Source organism: Oncorhynchus clarkii, chromosome 6, assembly GCF_045791955.1.
Source record: "Oncorhynchus clarkii lewisi isolate Uvic-CL-2024 chromosome 6, UVic_Ocla_1.0, whole genome shotgun sequence".
Classification (NCBI taxonomy): domain Eukaryota; kingdom Metazoa; phylum Chordata; class Actinopteri; order Salmoniformes; family Salmonidae; genus Oncorhynchus; species Oncorhynchus clarkii.
Window position 1 is genome coordinate 4,798,817 of NC_092152.1, and position 22,832 is coordinate 4,821,648.

The 22,832-nt window shown below is 43.4% G+C and overlaps 1 protein-coding gene and 1 pseudogene across 1 annotated transcript in view; both read right to left on the reverse strand.

Annotated features, from left to right (window-relative positions):
- Window positions 1-216: 216 nt before the first annotated feature.
- LOC139411877 (proepiregulin-like) lies at window positions 217-7,590 on the reverse strand (annotated as a pseudogene).
- Window positions 7,591-14,906: 7,316 nt separating this feature from the next.
- LOC139410562 (epigen-like) overlaps window positions 14,907-22,832 on the reverse strand; it is an 11,186-nt gene continuing 3,260 nt past the window's right edge. Inside the window, exon 3 of the mRNA XM_071155851.1 lies at window positions 14,907-16,345. Coding sequence (XP_071011952.1) covers window positions 16,288-16,345 — 58 coding nt within the window. The 3' untranslated portion in view covers window positions 14,907-16,287. The remainder of the gene's footprint in view (window positions 16,346-22,832) is intronic.

Below are 22,832 nucleotides of genomic sequence, written 5' to 3' on the forward strand. Positions count from 1 at the left end.
AAATAAAAACTCCCAGGTCACACAAGCTAAATATTTGGCTGCATTTGGTCACACTTTCGAGCCCTGGTTGTAGGTGTGTTTGTGCATGTTCAGAGCTAAGGACCAAGGATGACATTCAGATGGCCTAAAGACACAACTACAAAGAGAAGGACTAGTTTTATTAGAAATTTCATAAATAAGAAAAACAAAATATTTGTATAATTTAAAATACTGCATATGAAGTTCAATATGGCCAGAAACTGGAACAGACATGATACCAAACAGGATAGTCAGCCATTCTAACATGAAGGAGACAGAAATAGTCTTTACAGCCATGCAAAACTTACTCCTGACAAAAATACATTTTCAGTTTGACACACACACACACAGTAGAAATGCTGGAGTCGTGTTCAGTAGGCACAGCATGGAAGAAAACTGAGTGAAACATTATCCGTTACAAAACTATTTAAAAAAATTAAAAAAATTTAAACATAAAAAAAATGTTTTTCGTTGCGTACCCTAATGAACGTAACCCTGGTAAGTAACAGAACTACAGTATATTATGGAACATAATGATTGACCTTATGGCTACTGTCAAACATACACACGTCACACCATCTGCACCTCCTGGTACGTCTGCTGTTTCTGTTGGGGTGGACATCTATTTCTCTTGTACCTGGAACAGTAGGAGCAGCCAATGACACACAGATACAAACAGACACACAAACACAGGACTGGTGGGAGGAGCTATAGGAGGATGGGCTCATTGTAATGGCTGGAACGGAATCATTGGAACGGAATCATTGGAACGGAATCAAACGTTCCATATGTTTGATAACGTTCCGTCTCAGCCATTACAATGAGCCATCCAGTAGCTCCTCCCACTAGCTTCCTCTGACACAGATGCATGCTCTCTCTCCCCCACTGTCTCTCACCATCGGCAGAAGAAGTAGAAGGCGCCAGCGATGCCTATAAACAGAAGGCCCCCACATACCACCATCAGGATGACATGCTCTTCTTTCATTGGCTGAAACACCATCTCCAGGTGAGCACACCTGGGCCCGTAGTAACCCCTCTCACACCTGGAGAGAGAGGGACATGAGTCACGCAACCCCTCTCACACCTGGAGAGAGAGGGACATGAGTCACACGCACACACACACCATCCCATTACTGAGCACCCCCACATTACAGAGCGCTATCACAAAACACACACACCAGGTAAACTACACCTTTATATGTACGTGACAATAAATCCTATAATATTTGTTCTCTCTTACTTGCAGTGGTGCTCGTTGAGATCCAGCAGTAAGATACATTCTCCGTTGAGACAGTAGCTCTCCAGATTGGAGTCACATTTGCGGCTCATCACCTTCTCCATGTGAGGGCGGGACTGCTCCTGGTCTGGATAAAAACACCAATAACCAACCAAATATTTAGATAGTATGTAGTTTAAAAAAAATGTCAGGTCAGTAGTAGCAGTCCAGGAAGAGGGTCTACCTGCTGTTGTTCCTGCCTCACAGTGGGAGCAGGGGGGGCTGGTTGGGGCTGGCTGTGTGGAGGAGTGGACATCTGTAGAATGTACATCAGGCCAGACTAATAACAGACCTGTGTGTCAGAGGGACAGAGAGAGAACAAACAAAATACCCTTTTAGCAAAGCAGTTGTCCCCTCCGTCCTTCACACCACCCCACGGGCCATGGCAGTTGTACCCTCCATCTTTCACTCCACCCCACGGGCCATGGCAGTTGTACCCTCCGTCCTTCACGTCACCCCACGGGCCATGGCAGTTGTACCCTCCATCTTTCACTCCACCCCACGGGCCATGGCAGTTGTACCCTCCGTCCTTCACATCACCCCACGGGCCATGGCAGTTGCACCCTCCGTCCTTCACACCACCCCACGGGCCATGGCAGTTGTACCCTCCGTCCTTCACATCACCCCACGGGCCATGGCAGTTGTACCCTCCGTCCTTCACACCACCCCACGGGCCATGGCAGTTGTACCCTCCGTCCTTCACATCACCCCACGGGCCATGGCAGTTGTACCCTCCGTCCTTCACACCACCCCACGGGCCATGGCAGTTGTACCCTCCGTCCTTCACATCACCCCACGGGCCATGGCAGTTGTACCCTCCGTCCTTCACACCACCCCACGGGCCATGGCAGTTGTACCCTCCGTCCTTCACATCACCCCACGGGCCATGGCAGTTGTACCCTCCGTCCTTCACACCACCCTACGGGCCATGGCAGTTGTACCTCCATCCTTCACCCCACGGGCCATGGCAGTTGTACCCTCCGTCCTTCACCCCACATGGCAGTTGTCTGATCTCTACTTAAATGTCATCCTGAAACTCTTAACGGATTGAGTTGAATTCATGTTTTATTTTACCAGGCAGGCCAATTAAATAACTTACTGTTTACAATGATGGCCTGGCAATGACCGTTACTGTGCCCAGCCTGTCATTCTATCCACATGACGGAGGAGAGGAGTTGATTTTGTGAAGGTGCCTGGCACTTAGACTGGCAGTGGCCAGCATGCCAAGCTCCATGCCAAGCTCCATGCCAAGCAGATGGGGTATTGGGTTGTCAAAAAAGGCCCCGGTGTTATAACATGGATGCCAGTCTATTTCTGCCCTCTTGCCAACTCCTGATGAAAGTGTCATGTTTAGCATGACAAGATATCTAAACAGACTGGTACAGTGGCGGCGCCGTTTGTCAACGCCACATTCCTGAGACATGACTTAATGACGCAAGGTTAACGTCTCCATCCCCAAGGCACCAAATATGCAGGTTGCCATTTATTGGGATGACTCATGTACTGAAGGCATCTCTGTAGATTGGTCACTAGCTGGCACTGCCACAAAGTCACAATATCTGATTTTAAATCTAACCGTAACCACATTGCCAACCCGAATGCCTAACCCTACATTTCTGATTGCATTCATTTTTAACGATATGGAAGGGCATCCAATCAAAAACGCCATTGATTGGAAACGCATAATTTGACAAAAATGGGTATATACACTCCTGTAATAAAAATGATTAACATCAGAATCGGTTGAACTCGGCATCTTTCTTCTCAAATCAAGGAGGACATAAAACAACATAGATCTGGGAGACATGACACGTAGTTCATCAACTACACTGAAAAAAAAAAATGAAAAAAACACAACATGTAAAGTGATGATCCCATCTTTCATGAGCTGAAATAAAAGATCCCAGAAATGCTCTGTACTCACAAAAAGCTTATTTCTTTCAAAAAAAACATACAATTTGGTGCACAGATTTGTTTACATCCTTGTTGTGCAGGGCTGTTTCCAGGCATAAGTGACATAAACGGAATTAACACAACATGTAAAGTGTTGGTTTCATGTGCTGAAATAAAAGATCCCAGAAATGCTCCGTACTCACAAAGTGTATTTCTATCAAATATTGTGGACAAATTTGTTTACATCCCTGTTAGTAAGCATCCCCAGGAAGAGGGTTAGACTGAAAACCTACAGGACGGTAGAGCCCCAGGAAGAGGGTTGGACTGAAAACCTACAGGACGGTAGAGCCCCAGGAAGAGGGTTGGACTGAAAACCTACAGGACGGTAGATTCCCCAGGAAGAGGGTTGGACTGAAAACCTACAGGACGGTAGATTCCCCAGGAAGAGGGTTGGACTGAAAACCTACAGGACGGTAGATCCCCAGGAAGAGGGTTGGACTGAACCTACAGGACGGTAGATCCCCAGGAAGAGGGTTGGACTGAAAACCTACAGGACGGTAGATCCCCAGGAAGAGGGTTGGACTGAACCTACAGGACGGTAGATCCCCAGGAAGAGGGTTGGACTGAACCTACAGGACGGTAGATCCCCAGGAAGAGGGTTAGACAGCCCTGCCCTAGATATACAGTGCCAGTCAAAGGTTTGGACACACCTACAAGGGTTTCTTTACTTGTACTATTTTAGAATAATAGTGAAGACATCAAAACTATGAAATAACACATGGAAACATGTAGTAACCAAAAAAGCCAAAAAACCAAACAACAAAAAAAGTGTTAAACAAATCAAAATATATTTTATATTTGAGATTCTTCAAAGTAGCCACCCTTTGCCTTGACAGCTTTGCACACTTGGCATTCTCTCAACCAGCTTCATGAGGTAGTCACCTGGAATGCATTTCAATTAACAGGTGTGCCTAGTTAAAAAGTTAATTTGTGGAATTTCTTTCCGTCTTAATGTGTTTGAGCCAATCAGTTGTGTTGTGACAAGGTATGGGGTGGTATACAGAAGATAGCCCTATTTGGTAAAAGACCAAGTCCATATTATGGCAAGAACAACTCAAATAAGCAAAGAGAAACGACAGTCCATTACTTTAAGACATGAAGTCAGTCAATGCAGAACATTTCAAGAACTTTGAAAGTTTCTTCAAGTGCAGTCGCAAAAACCATCAAGAGCTGTGATGAAACTGGCTCTCGTGAGGACCGACACAGGAAAGGAAGACTCAGAGTTACAGCTTCTGCAGAGGATAAGTTCATTAGTTACCAGCCTCAGAAATTGCAGCCAACATAAATGCTTCAGAGATCCATTATCAGACACAGCTCAACATCAACTGTTCTGAGGAGACTGTGTGAATCAGGCCTTCATGGTTGAATTGCTGCAAAGAAACCACTACTAAAGGACACCAATAAGAAGAAGAGACTTGCTTGGGCCAAGAAACACAAGCAATGGACATTAGACCGGGAAAATCTGTCCTTTGTTCTGAAGAGTCCAAAATGTAGATTTTTGGTTCCAACCGCTGTGTCTTTGTGAGACGCAGAGTAGGTGAACGGATGATCTCCATATGTGTGGTTCCCACCGTGAAGCATGGAGGAGGTGGTGTGATGGTGCTTGTCTGGTGACACGGTCAGTGATTTATTTAGAATTCAGGGCACACTTAACCAGCATGGCTACCACAGCATTCTGCAGTAATACGCCAACCCATCTGGTTTGCGCTTAGTGGGACTATCATTTATTTTTCAACAGGACAATGACCCAACACACCTCCAGGCTGTGTAAGGGCTATTTGACCAAGAAGGAGAGTGATGGAGTGCTGCATCAGATGACTTGGCCTCCACAATGACCCAACCTCAACCCAATTGAGATGGTTTGGGATGAGTTGGATCGCAGAGTGAAGGAAAAGCAGCCAACAAGTGCTCAGCATATGTGGGAACTCCTTCAAGACTGTTGGAAAAGCATTCCAGGTTAAGCTGGTTGAGAGAATGCAAAGTTGCCGTCAAGGCAAAGGGTGGCTACTTTGAAGAATCTAAAATATATTTTGATTTGTTTAACCGTTTACTACAGGATTCCATAGTTTTGATGTCTTCACTATTATTCTACAATGTAGAAATTAGTAAAAGATAAAGAAAAACCCTTGAATGAGTAGGTGTGTCCAAACTTTTGACTGGTACTGTAGACAATTTTGACTTTGCAGCTGGCCCACCTAGCGGAAAATGCTCAGTTCTGCCTCCAGGGCTAAATTCATGACTATAAAATGTCAGTCTGCAACAAGAATAGAATGTCTTCGTCAGCAGACAGCCAGAAAGTATTGTAACCAGGTAACAAAATACAGTACCATAGTAGCTTAAACAATCAACAGGTAAATATTCCTCTACTCTCCCTGTAACCATGGCAGCCAACATATTTTTTTTTCAAACAGCTTGAGTAGATGAGGCCAATAAAAACAGAGTCATTATGATAATACCCACTTGTCACACAATGGTTGAATCAACGTTGAATTCCACGTCATTTAAAATGAAAATACGGTTGAACCAACGTGGAATAGACATTGATTTGACGTAGGAGCCCCGTGGGTAGGTTTGTTATGAGCAGAGAACACCGGAAAAAATATAAAATAAAATACATTTAAATCACTGAATTATTGCAATGTTTGTTTATTTGTAAATTAATCCCATTACGGATGGGTTGCCAACTGGCGATTTGACAAGAAAATTAAATAACATTTACTCATTCATTCATTCAAATGTATAATGTCAGGTAGAAAAAGTCATCAGAAGTCACATTGGGTAAAATGGAATAGTGCGGATGCACAAGCCTTCTTGTATGTATCATTTATGCAGCCAGTCCATCCCCATATTTCCATTTGAGACAGGAATGTCTCAGAGAAGCCCTAGGTATGAGGAAGCACAATCACTTCTACAGTACACCATGCTCTGAGACGTGATGTATGTAGTCCCCTATGGCGTACATCACTGCATTCTTACAGGATTAGGCTATTTAAACTTTTCACACCTTAAAAAAAAAATGGACGATGTCAATTGACGCTGTGAATATTTCTCTATATCTATCATTTTCTAAAAACAAGTCATTACAAAAAAATAGTGCGTAGCCAGTGGACATGTAATCACATAGGCTGAAGCGATTTGTTTTCTGACGCGCGTAATGGCTCAAGTTTGCGCCTCTCCAAATGACATTGTACTTTTACACAGTTGCTTTATACTTGTCCATTTATCTGAGACTAAATGTAACTTTTTAAAATTAAACTGATGCCATTAACTCACCGAGAAATGAGAGCAGGATGGACGATTGTGGGTTCCTCATTGCTCTTTAGCGGTCGGAGATGGAGAGAGACCGCAGCAGAGAGGATGGGCCGCTTTTAAGTGGGTCATGCAGGAAACCCTATCTGCGGGTAGACAGGTATGCACCTATCGCGGTGGACTACAGGCATTTCCGACCTGTCAAATAGATGTATTATCACGAAGGTTGTCTCGTATTGGCCTACGGGCTCAAAACCAGACTAACAACCACATTAGGCCTCTGCTGTTCCAGATGAAAAGACACTGTAAACAATCAGGTTTGGTGTAATACAGGGCGTGGACAGCCATCATGGACAACCTGCTTTGCTTTTATTCATAAACCCTTTACAAAAGGTTTTATTGGCCTAGACCTCCAGCATCATGTACGGTAAAAGAGGGCACTAAAAACTAGATCAAACGCTCTTAATGCCCAACCTGTAATTCAAAAGGTCCTTTTAATTTACAAATAACTGTCAAATCTGGATAATTGTGTTATGTTTGATTACAAGGTTTGGTCTGGGAAGCAGGTGTTAGGATAGAAGATGTAGAATCTTTATTGTCCATTTGGTGAGATCATACATAGACTTAATAAATCCACCTAAAGTCGACTGTCATTTTGAATGTTGAATAGCCTCCTGCGCGTTTATGCTATGAGATTAACCCTTTATTGTGCTGGCTGCCGTTCAATCAACTCTATCAGCCGTTATAACGTTTGCACCTTTTCCATGACATGGGGCTTGTGAAAGCAGCCTTTTTCTACACATAAGAGGATCCGGACAAGAAATTGTCTGTAAAACCGTGTGAGCTACAAACGAATATTTCACCAATATCGAAAGGGGAGACTCACGAGCGCGACAGTCGGTTGTTTGGCTCTATGACATCCATACGATTTATGGCAGTCGTCTGAACGCTTTGTAGCAGAAATCCTGATTTAGAAGAAGTCTTTTCACAAAATCGACTGTCCAGATCAAACCATGGGAGCTACAGACTAATATGTCACCCATAACAAAAGGGGATACGAACATGACGGTGTTCGTTGATCTGCTCTACACGGCAAACAAGCTTCAGGGGAGTCATCTGAATGTAACCCAGGACCCGGATGTACAAACTGCAGAAAAGTGAATAGGGGGTAAAATGAGCCAAAAATAACGTGACAAAACATGGGTATTTCCCCCCTGAGTTTTCTTATATCTCTCAGATAAGGGACAGACACTTCAAAATCTTGTTCCTTATGATACATTTTTTTGACTTGTCTGTTTTGCCTTTTCTGGATGTGTTATTCAATGTGTTTCTATGGGCTATAGCAGTAAAGACCAAATACAATTTTTGCCCCCCCCCCCCCCTCAAAAAAAGTATATATTTTTTTATACCCATAGGGGGACTAAAATTCTAAATGCTAAATCATACATTTCATGACCATATTAAAACAATTCCATATGTTAGCTTAGTAGTTCTTGTTATCTAAGTGCTTAGATCTGCAGGGGTTTCAAAGCATTTTGATTGAAATCTCCATAGCCTACTGTTTAACATCCAACTGCCCCCCAAAGCCTTTACTGTGTGTGTGTGTGTGTGTGTGTGTGTGTGTGTGTGTGTGTGTGTGTGTGTGTGTGTGTGTGTGTGTGTGTGTGTGTGTGTGTGTGAGTGTGTGTGTGAGAGACATTGTAAGCTAGCCTAATTCATGAACTGTGTATATGTAATATATAAAAATATATATGTAATATATAACAAATATGTGTAATATATAAAAAATATATATCGTATTGTTGTCTTTTCAACCCAGTTTTGCACACTGAGACTGGTTCTTTGGCCATCCCTAACCCTTTTTGGTTCAAGGAACAACCATTTTTTGGTTCCAGGTAGAACCCTTTTGAGATCCATGTGTAACCCTCTGTGGAAAGGGTTCTACATGGAATCAAAGCAGATTCTTCAAAGGGTTCTCCTATTTGGACAGCCAATTAACCTTTTTAGGTTCTAGATACTGTAGCACCTTCTTTTTCTGAGAGTGTAAGATTAGGCAGTCATGGGAAGCTGAATAGTCTCCTGGAGAATCCAGTCTCAGTGAGAACAGATGCAGAGAAGAAACATTAATGATCATCCGCATGGCTAGTACAAACTTAGCTCTTACAAAGCTGGCTATTAGGAATCACTACACATTGAAGATATCAAGATATCAAACAGAACACAAAAAACAAACATTCAAGGGTCCCCGATGAATCAAGCATTTCACATCCATATTGGGAGGGGGTACACGTTTCAAGATCTAGGCTTGCTTACAATGTCACACACACACACACACACACACACACACACACTCTCTCTCTCCCCTCTCCTCTCTCTCTTTCTCTCTCTCCTCTCTCTCTCTTTCTCTGTCTTCTCTCCTCTCTCTCTCTCTCTCTCTCTCTCTCTCTCTCTCTCTCTCTCTCTCTCTCATACAAACATTTACTGTCATTCACTAAACAGATATCAACATGTCAAAACGTTAGCTGGCTAGCTATAACCAATACAACAGGTCAAAATTAAAACTTACCATGTCCATGGAGGATTAGCCAGAGAGATAATGTTAGCTAGCTAAAATTAGCCCAGTTAGCTAATGTTAGCTAGCTAGCAAATATTGTCTTGATGTTCTTCTCCCCAACAAACCACCACACTACTTATAGAAAACAAGAATGCGGGAAAACAGGGACTACCACTTAGCAGTCAAATCTTTTCGAAGTTTTCTGTTAACACTTCCTTTTAAGGGGTCCTTATTACAGTGTAATTCCACATGTAATTACACTGTAACAAGTATTATAGTTACAATATAATAACAATATGTAACTGGTAGTAATTGTGGTCTGTAATTACAGAAGTGTAACAATGAATGTTTGTTACCATGCTTGTTACAAATGGGCAGATTTCCACTAAATTCACCAACTTATTTTTTTTTCCCCGCTTCTTCTCATCTGCATTCAATTGATTAACAACCTGTGAAAAAAGGTTTGGATAGCTTGTGGATGCGTTGCTTGTTCTGTGGGTCCTGTGGTTTTTGAGGCTGTAAACTCTTCCTGAGGCACACAGACATTCCAGTGTCTCATGTTAGAGAACAGAAGGGAGTTGAGCTGCTGCCTTATAATTTACAATGGGCGTGAGGTCATAGCCCCCCCCCCCCCCCCCCCCCCCCCCTCTATACCTCTCCCACATCTCTGTATAACTGTGATCCTCTGTAACCTGATCCTCACAGGCCAGTCATGACAAGGAATAAGGCGCTATTTCAAAGCATGTAATATTTGCCTAAGTACATCTAAGTGGGACAATAAACACACAATAGAGTACATGTCATATTTGCACAAGTACAATGAAATTACTAGTTGTTACACAGGATGTATCTAGCTAGTTCAAATGAAGTGTGTCTTGAGAGGTGAAGTTACTTCAGTAATTATAGTGTGCCTACAAAGTACGTCACAGATCCTGACAGATCTAATCGCTTCTGAAGACGCCATCGACATCGTTTTTTTCCAGAGTCGTCCAATTTGGTTGAAAACCGTGGACATAGCAACCCTGCAAGACCTCCTAAACATTGCTTTTTCTTCTCTTTTCTTCTTTTTTTACTTTGGAAATAAATATTTTAGTTTTGAGAAAAGTGTGTTGAGATCAAATGGTTCATCTTCTGAATGTTCCATCTCGCTCCAAACTCTCCCCCCTGCCAACCACTGAGCTTCCTGTCCCCACCATCTTCTGAATGTTCCATCTCGCTCCAAACTCTCCCCCCTGCCAACCACTGAGCTTCCTGTCCCCACCATCTTCTGAATGTTCCATCTCGCTCCAAACTCTCCCCCCTGCCAACCACTGAGCTTCCTGTCCCCACCATCTTCTGAATGTTCCATCACGCTCCAAACTCTCCCCCCTGCCAACCACTGAGCTTCCTGTCCCCACCATCTTCTGAATGTTCCATCTCGCTCCAAATTCTCCCCCCTGCCAACCACGGAGCTTCCTGTCCCCACCATCTTCTGAATGTTCCATCTCGCTCCAAACTCTCCCCGCTGCCAACCACTGAGCTTCCTGTCCCCACCATCTTCTGAATGTTCCATCTCGCTCCAAATTCTCCCCCCTGCCAACCACTGAGCTTCCTGTCCCCACCATCTTCTGAATGTTCCATCTCGCTCCAAACTCTCCCCCCTGCCAACCACTGAGCTTCCTGTCCCCACCATCGTCTGAATGTTCCATCTCGCTCCAAACTCTCCCCCCTGCCAACCACTGAGCTTCCTGTCCCCACCATCTTCTGAATGTTCCATCTCGCTCCAAACTCTCCCCCCTGCCAACCACTGAGCTTCCTGTCCCCACCATCTTCTGAATGTTCCATCTCGCTCCAAACTCTCCCCCCTGCCAACCACTGAGCTTCCTGTCCCCACCATCTTCTGAATGTTCCATCTCGCTCCAAACTCTCCCCCCTGCCAACCACTGAGCTTCCTGTCCCCACCATCTTCTGAATGTTCCATCTCGCTCCAAACTCTCCCCCCTGCCAACCACTGAGCTTCCTGTCCCCACCATCTTCTGAATGTTCCATCTCGCTCCAAACTCTCCCCCCTGCCAACCACTGAGCTTCCTGTCCCCACCATCTTCTGAATGTTCCATCTCGCTCCAAACTCTCCCCCCTGCCAACCACTGAGCTTCCTGTCCCCACCATCTTCTGAATGTTCCATCTCGCTCCAAACTCTCCCCCCTGCCAACCACTGAGCTTCCTGTCCCCACCATCTTCTGAATGTTCCATCTCGCTCCAAACTCTCCCCCCTGCCAACCACTGAGCTTCCTGTCCCCACCATCTTCTGAATGTTCCATCTCGCTCCAAACTCTCCCCCCTGCCAACCACTGAGCTTCCTGTCCCCACCATCTTCTGAATGTTCCATCTCGCTCCAAACTCTCCCCCCTGCCAACCACTGAGCTTCCTGTCCCCACCATCTTCTGAATGTTCCATCTCGCTCCAAACTCTCCCCCCTGCCAACCACTGAGCTTCCTGTCCCCACCATCGTCTGAATGTTCCATCTCGCTCCAAACTCTCCCCCATGCCAACCACTGAGCTTCCTGTCCCCACCATATTTGGCGGGGACAGGAAACTCCAACCAGATGCTTGACATGCATTCTTCCGGTGAAACATCTGTGCCATTTGTTCTACAGTGCATTCGGGGGAAAGTATTCAAACCCTTTCACTTCTTCCATTACAGACTTATTCTGAAATGGATTAAATTAATCATTTTCCTCATCAGTCTACACACAATACAAAATAATGACCAAGTCGAAAAACAGTTATTTTAGACATTTTTGTTAAATGTATTCCAAATTAAACTGCCACTGATGGGAAAATGTGCATATGTTTTTAAAAAAAAATGTATGCAGATCTTAGAATATTTGCATGAAAATCTGTTGCCAAGTGTATAGAAACTATAGCCACCCTAAAGACTCTGGCAAGTGTGCCAGTCCAGTGTCACTTTGATTTTACCTGCACAACATGGTTCACCAGCAGTCCCAAACATCTAAAGAATAAGCTACCAACCAAAACAAGCTAGTAAGAATTGTACTTAAACTCCCCCAATCACACTCATCTGGAGGTCAAGCATTTTAAGCAGCTAGTCTGGCAATCTGTGGAATAAAATCATCTTGGTCTTGTCCACAGAATCAGCACGGACTCAGCCCCCAGATACCTATCTAACTTTTACATTTCTTACCAGAGCCAGAGACTCAAATATTGACCGTTTAAAAAAAAATATGAGTCTATCTGGTAAGAACAGATGTGTATATACTGTATACCGGCACTGTTGAGTGGAACAAACTACCACAGAAACGCCAAGCCACACCAACCATAACCACTTTTAAAAAGAATGTCAAAAGGCTGGTGAGCAGTAGAAATAGATTTTTGTCCATCTCTGTAATGTGTCTCTGTAATGTGTCTCTGTAATGTGTCTCTGTAATGTATCTCTGTAATGTGTCTCTGTAATGTGTCTCTGTAATGTGTCTCTGTAATGTCTCTGTAATGTGTCTCTGTAATGTGTCTATGTAATGTATCTCTGTAATGTGTCTCTGTAATGTGTCTCTGTAATGTATCTCTGTAATGTGTCTCTGTAATGTCTCTGTAATGTATCTCTGTAATGTGTCTCTGTAATGTGTCTGTGTAATGTATCTCTGTAATGTGTCTCTGTAATGTGTCTCTGTAATGTGTCTCTGTAATGTATCTCTGTAATGTGTCTCTGTAATGTGTCTCTGTAATGTATCTCTGTAATGTGTCTCTGTAATGTATCTCTGTAATGTGTCTCTGTAATGTGTCTCTGTAATGTGTCTGTAATGTGTCTCTGTAATGTGTCTCTGTAATGTGTCTGTGTAATGTGTCTGTGTCTCTGTAATGTGTCTCTGTAATGTGTCTGTCTCTGTAATGTGTCTGTGTCTCTGTAATGTATCTCTGTAATGTCTCTGTAATGTGTCTCTGTAATGTGTCTATGTAATGTGTCTGTGTCTCTGTAATGTGTCTGTGTCTCTGTAATGTGTCTCTGTAATGTGTCTGTGTCTTTGTAATGTGTCTGTGTAATGTGTCTGTGTCTCTGTAATGTGTCTCTGTAATGTGTCTCTGTAATGTGTCTCTGTAATGTGTCTCTGTAATGTGTCTGTGTCTCTGTAATGTGTCTGTGTCTCTGTAATGTGTCTCTGTAATGTGTCTCTGTCTCTGTAATGTGTCTCTGTAATGTGTCTCTGTAATGTGTCTCTAATGTGTCTCTGTAATGTGTCTGTGTCTGTGTAATGTGTCTGTGTCTCTGTAATGTGTCTCTGTAATGTGTCTCTATGTATTTTATATGTATTCATGTCAACAATGGAAATATGTCCACAACTTTATCATGTGATCCCAGTCACTTGAAACATTGTTTTGTGTTTATTTTTTTACTGACAAATTAAATGAATCAGTCAATCCAAACTACAGTGGTCATTTGATTTGATTAGGATCTCTTTTAGTCCCCATTAGAACTAATCTTCCAAGAGTCCTTAACATTAAAATACAATTTATAATACAAACAAATGTTCCACATATAACACACTATTACAAACAGACATAATACACTAGCATAATGACCCAATAAATAGTCCATCTAAAAAAATATTGGTTCTTCATCTACTATAGTCCCACAACATTTATATATACTATATTTACATGGTTTTTAAATAATGTTTAAACTTATATATTGAAAGGTTTCTAGTTTGCTCAGTTAATTTATTACATTTCTTTATAGCTCTAAATCTAAATGTTCTTTTGTCCATTTCTTTTTTCTGTCTGGATAACGCAGAGATGGAGGACAATCTATTCCTAGTATTTACTGAATGTCTGTCTCTTACCAATCTATTCCTAGTATTTACTGAATGTCTGTCTCTTAACCAATCTATTCCTAGTATTTACTGAATGTCTGTCTCTTAACCAATCTATTCCTAGTATTTACTGAATGTCTGTCTCTTAACCAATCTATTCCTAGTATTTACTGAATGTCTGTCTCTTAACCAATCTATTCCTAGTATTTACTGAATGTCTGTCTCTTACCAATCTATTCCTAGTATTTACTGAATGTCTGTCTCTTAACCAATCTATTCCTAGTATTTACTGAATGTCTGTCTCTTACCAACTGAATACCGTTGTGAATAGAACTCGGCCGTTTTAAATGATGTATATTATGAAGTAAAATAAACATGTTTTTTTCCCTCAATTATCTTGTCGATTGGTGACCAACCAAGAACACTGCGCATGACTGTAACAGGAGAACCATATCTCCACCTTAAAACAACCCATGACTGCAACAGTAGAACCATATCTCCACCTTAAAACAACCCATGACTGCAACAGGAGAACCATATCTCCACCTTAAAACAACCCATGACTGCAACAGGAGAACCATATCTCCACCTTAAAACAATCCATGACTGCAACAGTAGAACCATATCTCCACCTTAAAACAATCCATGACTGCAACAGTAGAACCATATCTCCACCTTAAAACAACCCATGACTGCAACAGTAGAACCATATCTCCACCTTAAAACAACCCATGACTGCAACAGTAGAACCATATCTCCACCTTAAAACAACCCTTGCTGCTTTGTTCTCTGCATTCTGCCATTGGATGAATGGAAAGAGACAGCTGTTACAAAAACACCAAAATGTTGAACGACATTCTGAGATTGTCAAGCCTCTGATCCTGGGTAAAACCTACAAGGTAGATTGTTAAGCCCCTGATCCTGGGTAAACCTACAAGGTAGATTGTCAAGCCTCTGATCCTGGGTAAAACCTACAAGGTAGATTGTCAAGCCTCTGATCCTGGGTAAACCTACAAGGTAGATTGTCAAGCCTCTGATCCTGGGTAAAACCTACAAGGTAGATTGTCAAGCCTCTGATCCTGGGTAAAACCTACAAGGTAGATTGTCAAGCCTCTGATCCTGGGTAAAACCTGCAAGGTAGATTGTCAAGCCTCTCATCCTGGGTAAAACCTACAAGGTAGATTGTCAAGCCTCTGATCCTGGGTAAACCTACAAGGTAGATTGTCAAGCCTCTGATCCTGGGTAAAACCTACAAGGTAGATTGTCAAGCCTCTGATCCTGGGTAAAACCTACAAGGTAGATTGTCAAGCCTCTGATCCTGGGTAAACCTACAAGGTAGATTGTCAAGCCTCTGATCCTGGGTAAACCTACAAGGTAGATTGTCAAGCCTCTGATCCTGGGTAAACCTACAAGGTAGGGAGGGATGTATTTTTCTGTTTGTCAAGATTTACACCGTTCTCGTTTTCAACACCACAACCGACTTGGATATTGAAGCGCACAAAGCCTGTAGGCTTTCTTTATTGGTTGTGTGGTGCGTTGGCACAGAAACCTGTTGGTGGAAAACCAGTGGCATATATTTTAAATTATAAATATGGCATCAGAATGTTGAAAATCAGACCCCCCCCCCAAGATCGTTGTCTGCAGACGGCTCTGTGACGTAGGCCTAATGAAACAGGCAGGGAGAGTGAGCGCGTGGTGGTCGGGAAAACCCTCAACCCTCTGGCTCAAAGCCCTGCTGTTGCAACGACTGTACCACAAATGCATGCTTAAGTGGCAACGTCGATATCCCCGTTTATAAACAGAGGGTCGTTATTGTTATTTAAATTCTATGAGGTGGGTTGGGGGGGGGGCAAATCTTTTTAGGGGAGGGTCATGTGAAGAAAGAAAAAAAATAATTGTGCATATTTTTCGAGGGACAACAGGCGCATGTTAGCACCAGGTATAAACGTGGCTGTAGAGTTCTTATATAGGGAATATGGTGCCATTTTTTACCATCCTTTCATCCTGAGCTGGCTGACTGATAGTGTCCCTGCTGTTTCAGGAATATTTTCAAATCGGTTGTAATTCTGATACCTGGTGGTTAAATGAGGTAACGTGTAGACCTGCCCGTGTCATAGTGACGTTGACTCCTTTATGAAAATCAATTTTCAGACAATAGTGATCGGATTTGAAAGACATTTGTTACACACAACAACAACAAAAAACACATTAAATACATGTACACATAAAAAAACTAAATTATACAAAATTATTTTAGATATTTCAATAAATAGCCTCAATTTGATATGATATGGGAAGACATTGTGGTCAATACATGGTTATGGAACAGCAAAACAAGACGAGGTTGGTGGTGGTGATGATGATGATGGTAATTATGAAGCTGATGAAGATGATGATAAGGATGGCGGTGGTGGAGATGATGAAGACGGGGCTCAAACTGAGTTCTCCGAGCCACCGTAGGTCTTGTAGAGAAGGGGCTGTTTTTCACATCTAGAATGAGAGAGAGAGAGAGAAAAGGAGGTCGAGACAGAAAATGTAAAGTGAGACAAACGATAGAAATCCCAGTATTACATCTTACATATATTTTAATGGTTGGGACCAAATGTAGTGTTCTGTGTGGGGTTTTGTTTCTGCAATAACAATGTTTCCAAAAGACAGTTCTGTCTCATCTTGCTCTGCTTCTATGTCCTCATATTGTCTAGAAGAGACATGCCTCTCTGATTAAAGGAAGGAATTATGTCTGCTCTATTCCTTATATTTCTATGTTCTCTATGTCAGGGGTGTCATGCACATTATTATCATTATTATTATTATCATTATTAATATTATTATGACCATATTGACCGTAGGGGGTTGATGTGATGTATAGAGTCATATCAACCGTAGGGGGTTGACGTGATGTATAGAGTCATATTGACCGTAGGGGGTTGATGTGATGTATAGAGTCATATTGACCGTAGGGGGTTGATGTGATGTATAGAGTCATATTGACCGTAGGGGGTTGATGTGATGTATAGAGTCATATTGACCGTAGGGGGTTGATGTGATGTATAGAGTCACATGGACCGTAGGGGGTTGATGTGATGTATAGAGTCATAGTGACCGTAGGGGGTTGATGTGATGTATAGAGTCATATTGACCGTAGGGGGTTGATCGACCGTAGGGGGTTGACGTGATGTATAGAGTCATATCGACTGTAGGGGGTTGATGTGATGTATAGAGTCATATTGACCGTAGGGGGTTGATGTGATGTATAGAGTCATATCGACTGTAGGGGGTTGATGTGATGTATAGAGTCATATTGACCGTAGGGGGTTGACGTGATGTATAGAGTCATATTGACCGTAGGGGGTTGATGTGATGTATAGAGTCATATCGACTGTAGGGGGTTGATGTGATGTATAGAGTCATATTGACCGTAGGGGGTTGATGTGATGTATAGAGTCATATTGACCGTAGGGGGTTGATGTGATGTATAGAGTCATATTGACCGTAGGGGGTTGATCGACCATAGGGTGTTTGATCAACCGTAGGGGGTTGACGTGATGTATAGAGTCATATTGACCGTAGGGGGTTGATGTGATGTATAGAGTCATATTGACCGTAGGGGGTTGACGTGATGTATAGAGTCATATTGACCGTAGGGGGTTGATGTGATGTATAGAGCCATATTGACCGTAGGGGGTTGATGTGATGTATAGAGCCATATTGACCGTAGGGGGTTGATGTGATGTATAGAGCCATATTGACCGTAGGGGGTTGATCGACCGTAGGGGGTTGATCGACCGTAGGGGGTTGATGTGATGTATAGAGTCATATTGACCGTAGGGGGTTGACGTGATATATAGATTCATATTGACCGTAGGGGGTTGATGTGATGTATAGAGCCATATTGACCGTAGGGGGTTGATGTGATGTATAGAGTCATATTGACCGTAGGGGGTTGATCGACCGTAGGGGGTTGATCGACCGTAGGGGGTTGATGTGATGTATAGAGTCATATTGACCGTAGGGGGTTGACGTGATGTATAGAGTCATATTAACCGTAGGGGGTTGATATGATGTATAGAGCCATATTGACCGTAGGGGTTGATGTGATGTATAGAGTCATATTGACCGTAGGGGGTTGATCGACCGTAGGGGGTTGACGTGATGTATAGAGTCATATCGACTGTAGGGGGTTGATGTGATATATAGAGTCATATTGACCGTAGGGGGTTGATGTGATGTATAGAGTCATATCAACTGTAGGGGGTTGATGTGATGTATAGAGTCATATTGACCGTAGGGGGTTGATGTGATGTATAGAGTCATATTGACCGTAGGGGGTTGATGTGATGTATAGAGTCATATTGACCGTAGGGGGTTGATCGACCATAGGGTGTTTGATCAACCGTAGGGGGTTGACGTGATGTATAGAGTCATATTGACCGTAGGGGGTTGATGTGATGTATAGAGTCATATTGACCGTAGGGGGTTGACGTGATGTATAGAGTCATATTGACCGTAGGGGGTTGATGTGATGTATAGAGCCATATTGACCGTAGGGGGTTGATGTGATGTATAGAGCCATATTGACCGTAGGGGGTTGATGTGATGTATAGAGCCATATTGACCGTAGGGGGTTGATCGACCGTAGGGGGTTGATCGACCGTAGGGGGTTGATGTGATGTATAGAGTCATATTGACCGTAGGGGGTTGACGTGATGTATAGAGTCATATTGACCGTAGGGGGTTGATGTGATGTATAGAGCCATATTGACCGTAGGGGGTTGATGTGATGTATAGAGTCATATTGACCGTAGGGGGTTGATCGACCGTAGGGGGTTGATCGACCGTAGGGGGTTGATGTGATGTATAGAGTCATATTGACCGTAGGGGGTTGACGTGATGTATGGAGTCATATTAACCGTAGGGGGTTGATGTGATGTATAGAGCCATATTGACCGTAGGGGTTGATGTGATGTATAGAGTCATATTGACCGTAGGGGGTTGATCGACCGTAGGGGGTTGATGTGATGTATAGAGTCATATTGACCGTAGGGGTTTGATGTGATGTATAGAGTCATATTGACCGTAGGGGGTTGATGTGATGTATAGAGTCATATTGACCGTAGGGGGTTGATGTGATGTATAGAGTCATATCAACTGTAGGGGGTTGATGTGATGTATAGAGTCATATTGACCGTAGGGGGTTGACGTGATGTATAGAGTCATATTGACCGTAGGGGGTTGATGTGATGTATAGAGTCATATCGACTGTAGGGGGTTGATGTGATGTATAGAGTCATATTGACCGTAGGGGGTTGATGTGATGTATAGAGTCATATTGACCGTAGGGGGTTGATGTGATGTATAGAGTCATATTGACCGTAGGGGGTTGATCGACCATAGGGTGTTTGATCAACCGTAGGGGGTTGACGTGATGTATAGAGTCATATTGACCGTAGGGGGTTGATGTGATGTATAGAGTCATATTGACCGTAGGGGGTTGACGTGATGTATAGAGTCATATTGACCGTAGGGGGTTGATGTGATGTATAGAGCCATATTGACCGTAGGGGGTTGATGTGATGTATAGAGCCATATTGACCGTAGGGGGTTGATGTGATGTATAGAGCCATATTGACCGTAGGGGGTTGATCGACCGTAGGGGGTTGATCGACCGTAGGGGGTTGATGTGATGTATAGAGTCATATTGACCGTAGGGGTTGATGTGATGTATAGAGTCATATTGACCGTAGGGGGTTGATCGACCGTAGGGGGTTGATGTGATGTATAGAGCCATATTGACCGTAGGGGGTTGATGTGATGTATAGAGCCATATTGACCGTAGGGGGTTGATGTGATGTATAGAGCCATATTGACCGTAGGGGGTTGATCGACCGTAGGGGGTTGATCGACCGTAGGGGGTTGATGTGATGTATAGAGTCATATTGACCGTAGGGGGTTGACGTGATGTATAGAGTCATATTGACCGTAGGGGGTTGATGTGATGTATAGAGTCATATTGACCGTAGGGGTTGATGTGATGTATAGAGTCATATTGACCGTAGGGGGTTGATCGACCGTAGGGGGTTGATGTGATGTATAGAGTCATATTGACCGTAGGGGTTTGATGTGATGTATAGAGTCATATTGACCGTAGGGGGTTGATGTGATGTATAGAGTCATATTGACCGTAGGGGGTTGATGTGATGTATAGAGTCATATCAACTGTAGGGGGTTGATGTGATGTATAGAGTCATATTGACCGTAGGGGGTTGACGTGATGTATAGAGTCATATTGACCGTAGGGGGTTGATGTGATGTATAGAGTCATATTGACCGTAGGGGGTTGATGTGATGTATAGAGTCATATTGACCGTAGGGGGTTGATGTGATGTATAGAGTCATATTGACCGTAGGGGGTTGATCGACCATAGGGTGTTTGATCAACCGTAGGGGGTTGACGTGATGTATAGAGTCATATTGACCGTAGGGGGTTGATGTGATGTATAGAGTCATATTGACCGTAGGGGGTTGACGTGATGTATAGAGTCCTATTGACCGTAGGGGGTTGATGTGATGTATAGAGCCATATTGACCGTAGGGGGTTGATGTGATGTATAGAGCCATATTGACCGTAGGGGGTTGATGTGATGTATAGAGCCATATTGACCGTAGGGGGTTGATCGACCGTAGGGGGTTGATCGACCGTAGGGGGTTGATGTGATGTATAGAGTCATATTGACCGTAGGGGGTTGACGTGATGTATAGAGTCATATTGACCGTAGGGGGTTGATGTGATGTATAGAGCCATATTGACCGTAGGGGGTTGATGTGATGTATAGAGTCATATTGACCGTAGGGGGTTGATCGACCGTAGGGGGTTGATCGACCGTAGGGGGTTGATGTGATGTATAGAGTCATATTGACCGTAGGGGGTTGACGTGATGTATGGAGTCATATTAACCGTAGGGGGTTGATGTGATGTATAGAGCCATATTGACCGTAGGGGTTGATGTGATGTATAGAGTCATATTGACCGTAGGGGGTTGATCGACCGTAGGGGGTTGATGTGATGTATAGAGTCATATTGACCGTAGGGGTTTGATGTGATGTATAGAGTCATATTGACCGTAAGGGGTTGATGTGATGTATAGAGTCATATTGACCGTAGGGGGTTGATGTGATGTATAGAGTCATATCGACCGTAGGGGGTTGACGTGATGTATAGAGTCATATTGACCGTAGGGGGTTGATGTGATGTATAGAGTCATATCGACCGTAGGGGGTTGACGTGATGTATAGAGTCATATCGACCGTAGGGGGTTGACGTGATGTATAGAGTCATATTGACCGTAGGGGGTTGATGTGATGTATAGAGTCATATTGACCGTAGGGGGTTGATGTGATGTATAGAGTCATATTGACCGTAGGGGGTTGATGTGATGTATAGAGTCACATGGACCGTAGGGGGTTGATGTGATGTATAGAGTCATATTGACCGTAGGGGGTTGATGTGATGTATAGAGTCATATTGACCGTAGGGGGTTGATCGACCGTAGGGGGTTGACGTGATGTATAGAGTCATATCGACTGTAGGGGGTTGATGTGATGTATAGAGTCATATTGACCGTAGGGGGTTGATGTGATGTATAGAGTCATATCGACTGTAGGGGGTTGATGTGATGTATAGAGTCATATTGACCGTAGGGGGTTGACGTGATGTATAGAGTCATATTGACCGTAGGGGGTTGATGTGATGTATAGAGTCATATCGACTGTAGGGGGTTGATGTGATGTATAGAGTCATATTGACCGTAAGGGGTTGATGTGATGTATAGAGTCATATTGACCGTAGGGGGTTGATGTGATGTATAGAGTCATATTGACCGTAGGGGGTTGATCGACCATAGGGTGTTTGATCAACCGTAGGGGGTTGACGTGATGTATAGAGTCATATTGACCGTAGGGGGTTGATGTGATGTATAGAGTCATATTGACCGTAGGGGGTTGACGTGATGTATAGAGTCATATTGACCGTAGGGGGTTGATGTGATGTATAGAGCCATATTGACCGTAGGGGGTTGATGTGATGTATAGAGCCATATTGACCGTAGGGGGTTGATGTGATGTATAGAGCCATATTGACCGTAGGGGGTTGATCGACCGTAGGGGGTTGATGTGATGTATAGAGTCATATTGACCGTAGGGGGTTGACGTGATGTATAGAGTCATATTGACCGTAGGGGGTTGATGTGATGTATAGAGCCATATTGACCGTAGGGGGTTGATGTGATGTATAGAGTCATATTGACCGTAGGGGGTTGATCGACCGTAGGGGGTTGATCGACCGTAGGGGGTTGATGTGATGTATAGAGTCATATTGACCGTAGGGGGTTGACGTAATGTATAGAGTCATATTAACCGTAGGGGGTTGATGTGATGTATAGAGCCATATTGACCGTAGGGGTTGATGTGATGTATAGAGTCATATTGACCGTAGGGGGTTGATCGACCGTAGGGGGTTGATGTGATGTATAGAGTCATATTGACCGTAGGGGGTTGATGTGATGTATAGAGTCATATTGACCGTAGGGGGTTGATGTGATGTATAGAGTCACATGGACCGTAGGGGGTTGATGTGATGTATAGAGTCATATTGACCGTAGGGGGTTGATGTGATGTATAGAGTCATATTGACCGTAGGGGGTTGATCGACCGTAGGGGGTTGACGTGATGTATAGAGTCATATCGACTGTAGGGGGTTGATGTGATGTATAGAGTCATATTGACCGTAGGGGGTTGATGTGATGTATAGAGTCATATTGACCGTAGGGGGTTGACGTGATGTATAGAGTCATATTGACCGTAGGGGGTTGATGTGATGTATAGAGTCATATCGACTGTAGGGGGTTGATGTGATGTATAGAGTCATATTGACCGTAGGGGGTTGATGTGATGTATAGAGTCATATTGACCGTAGGGGGTT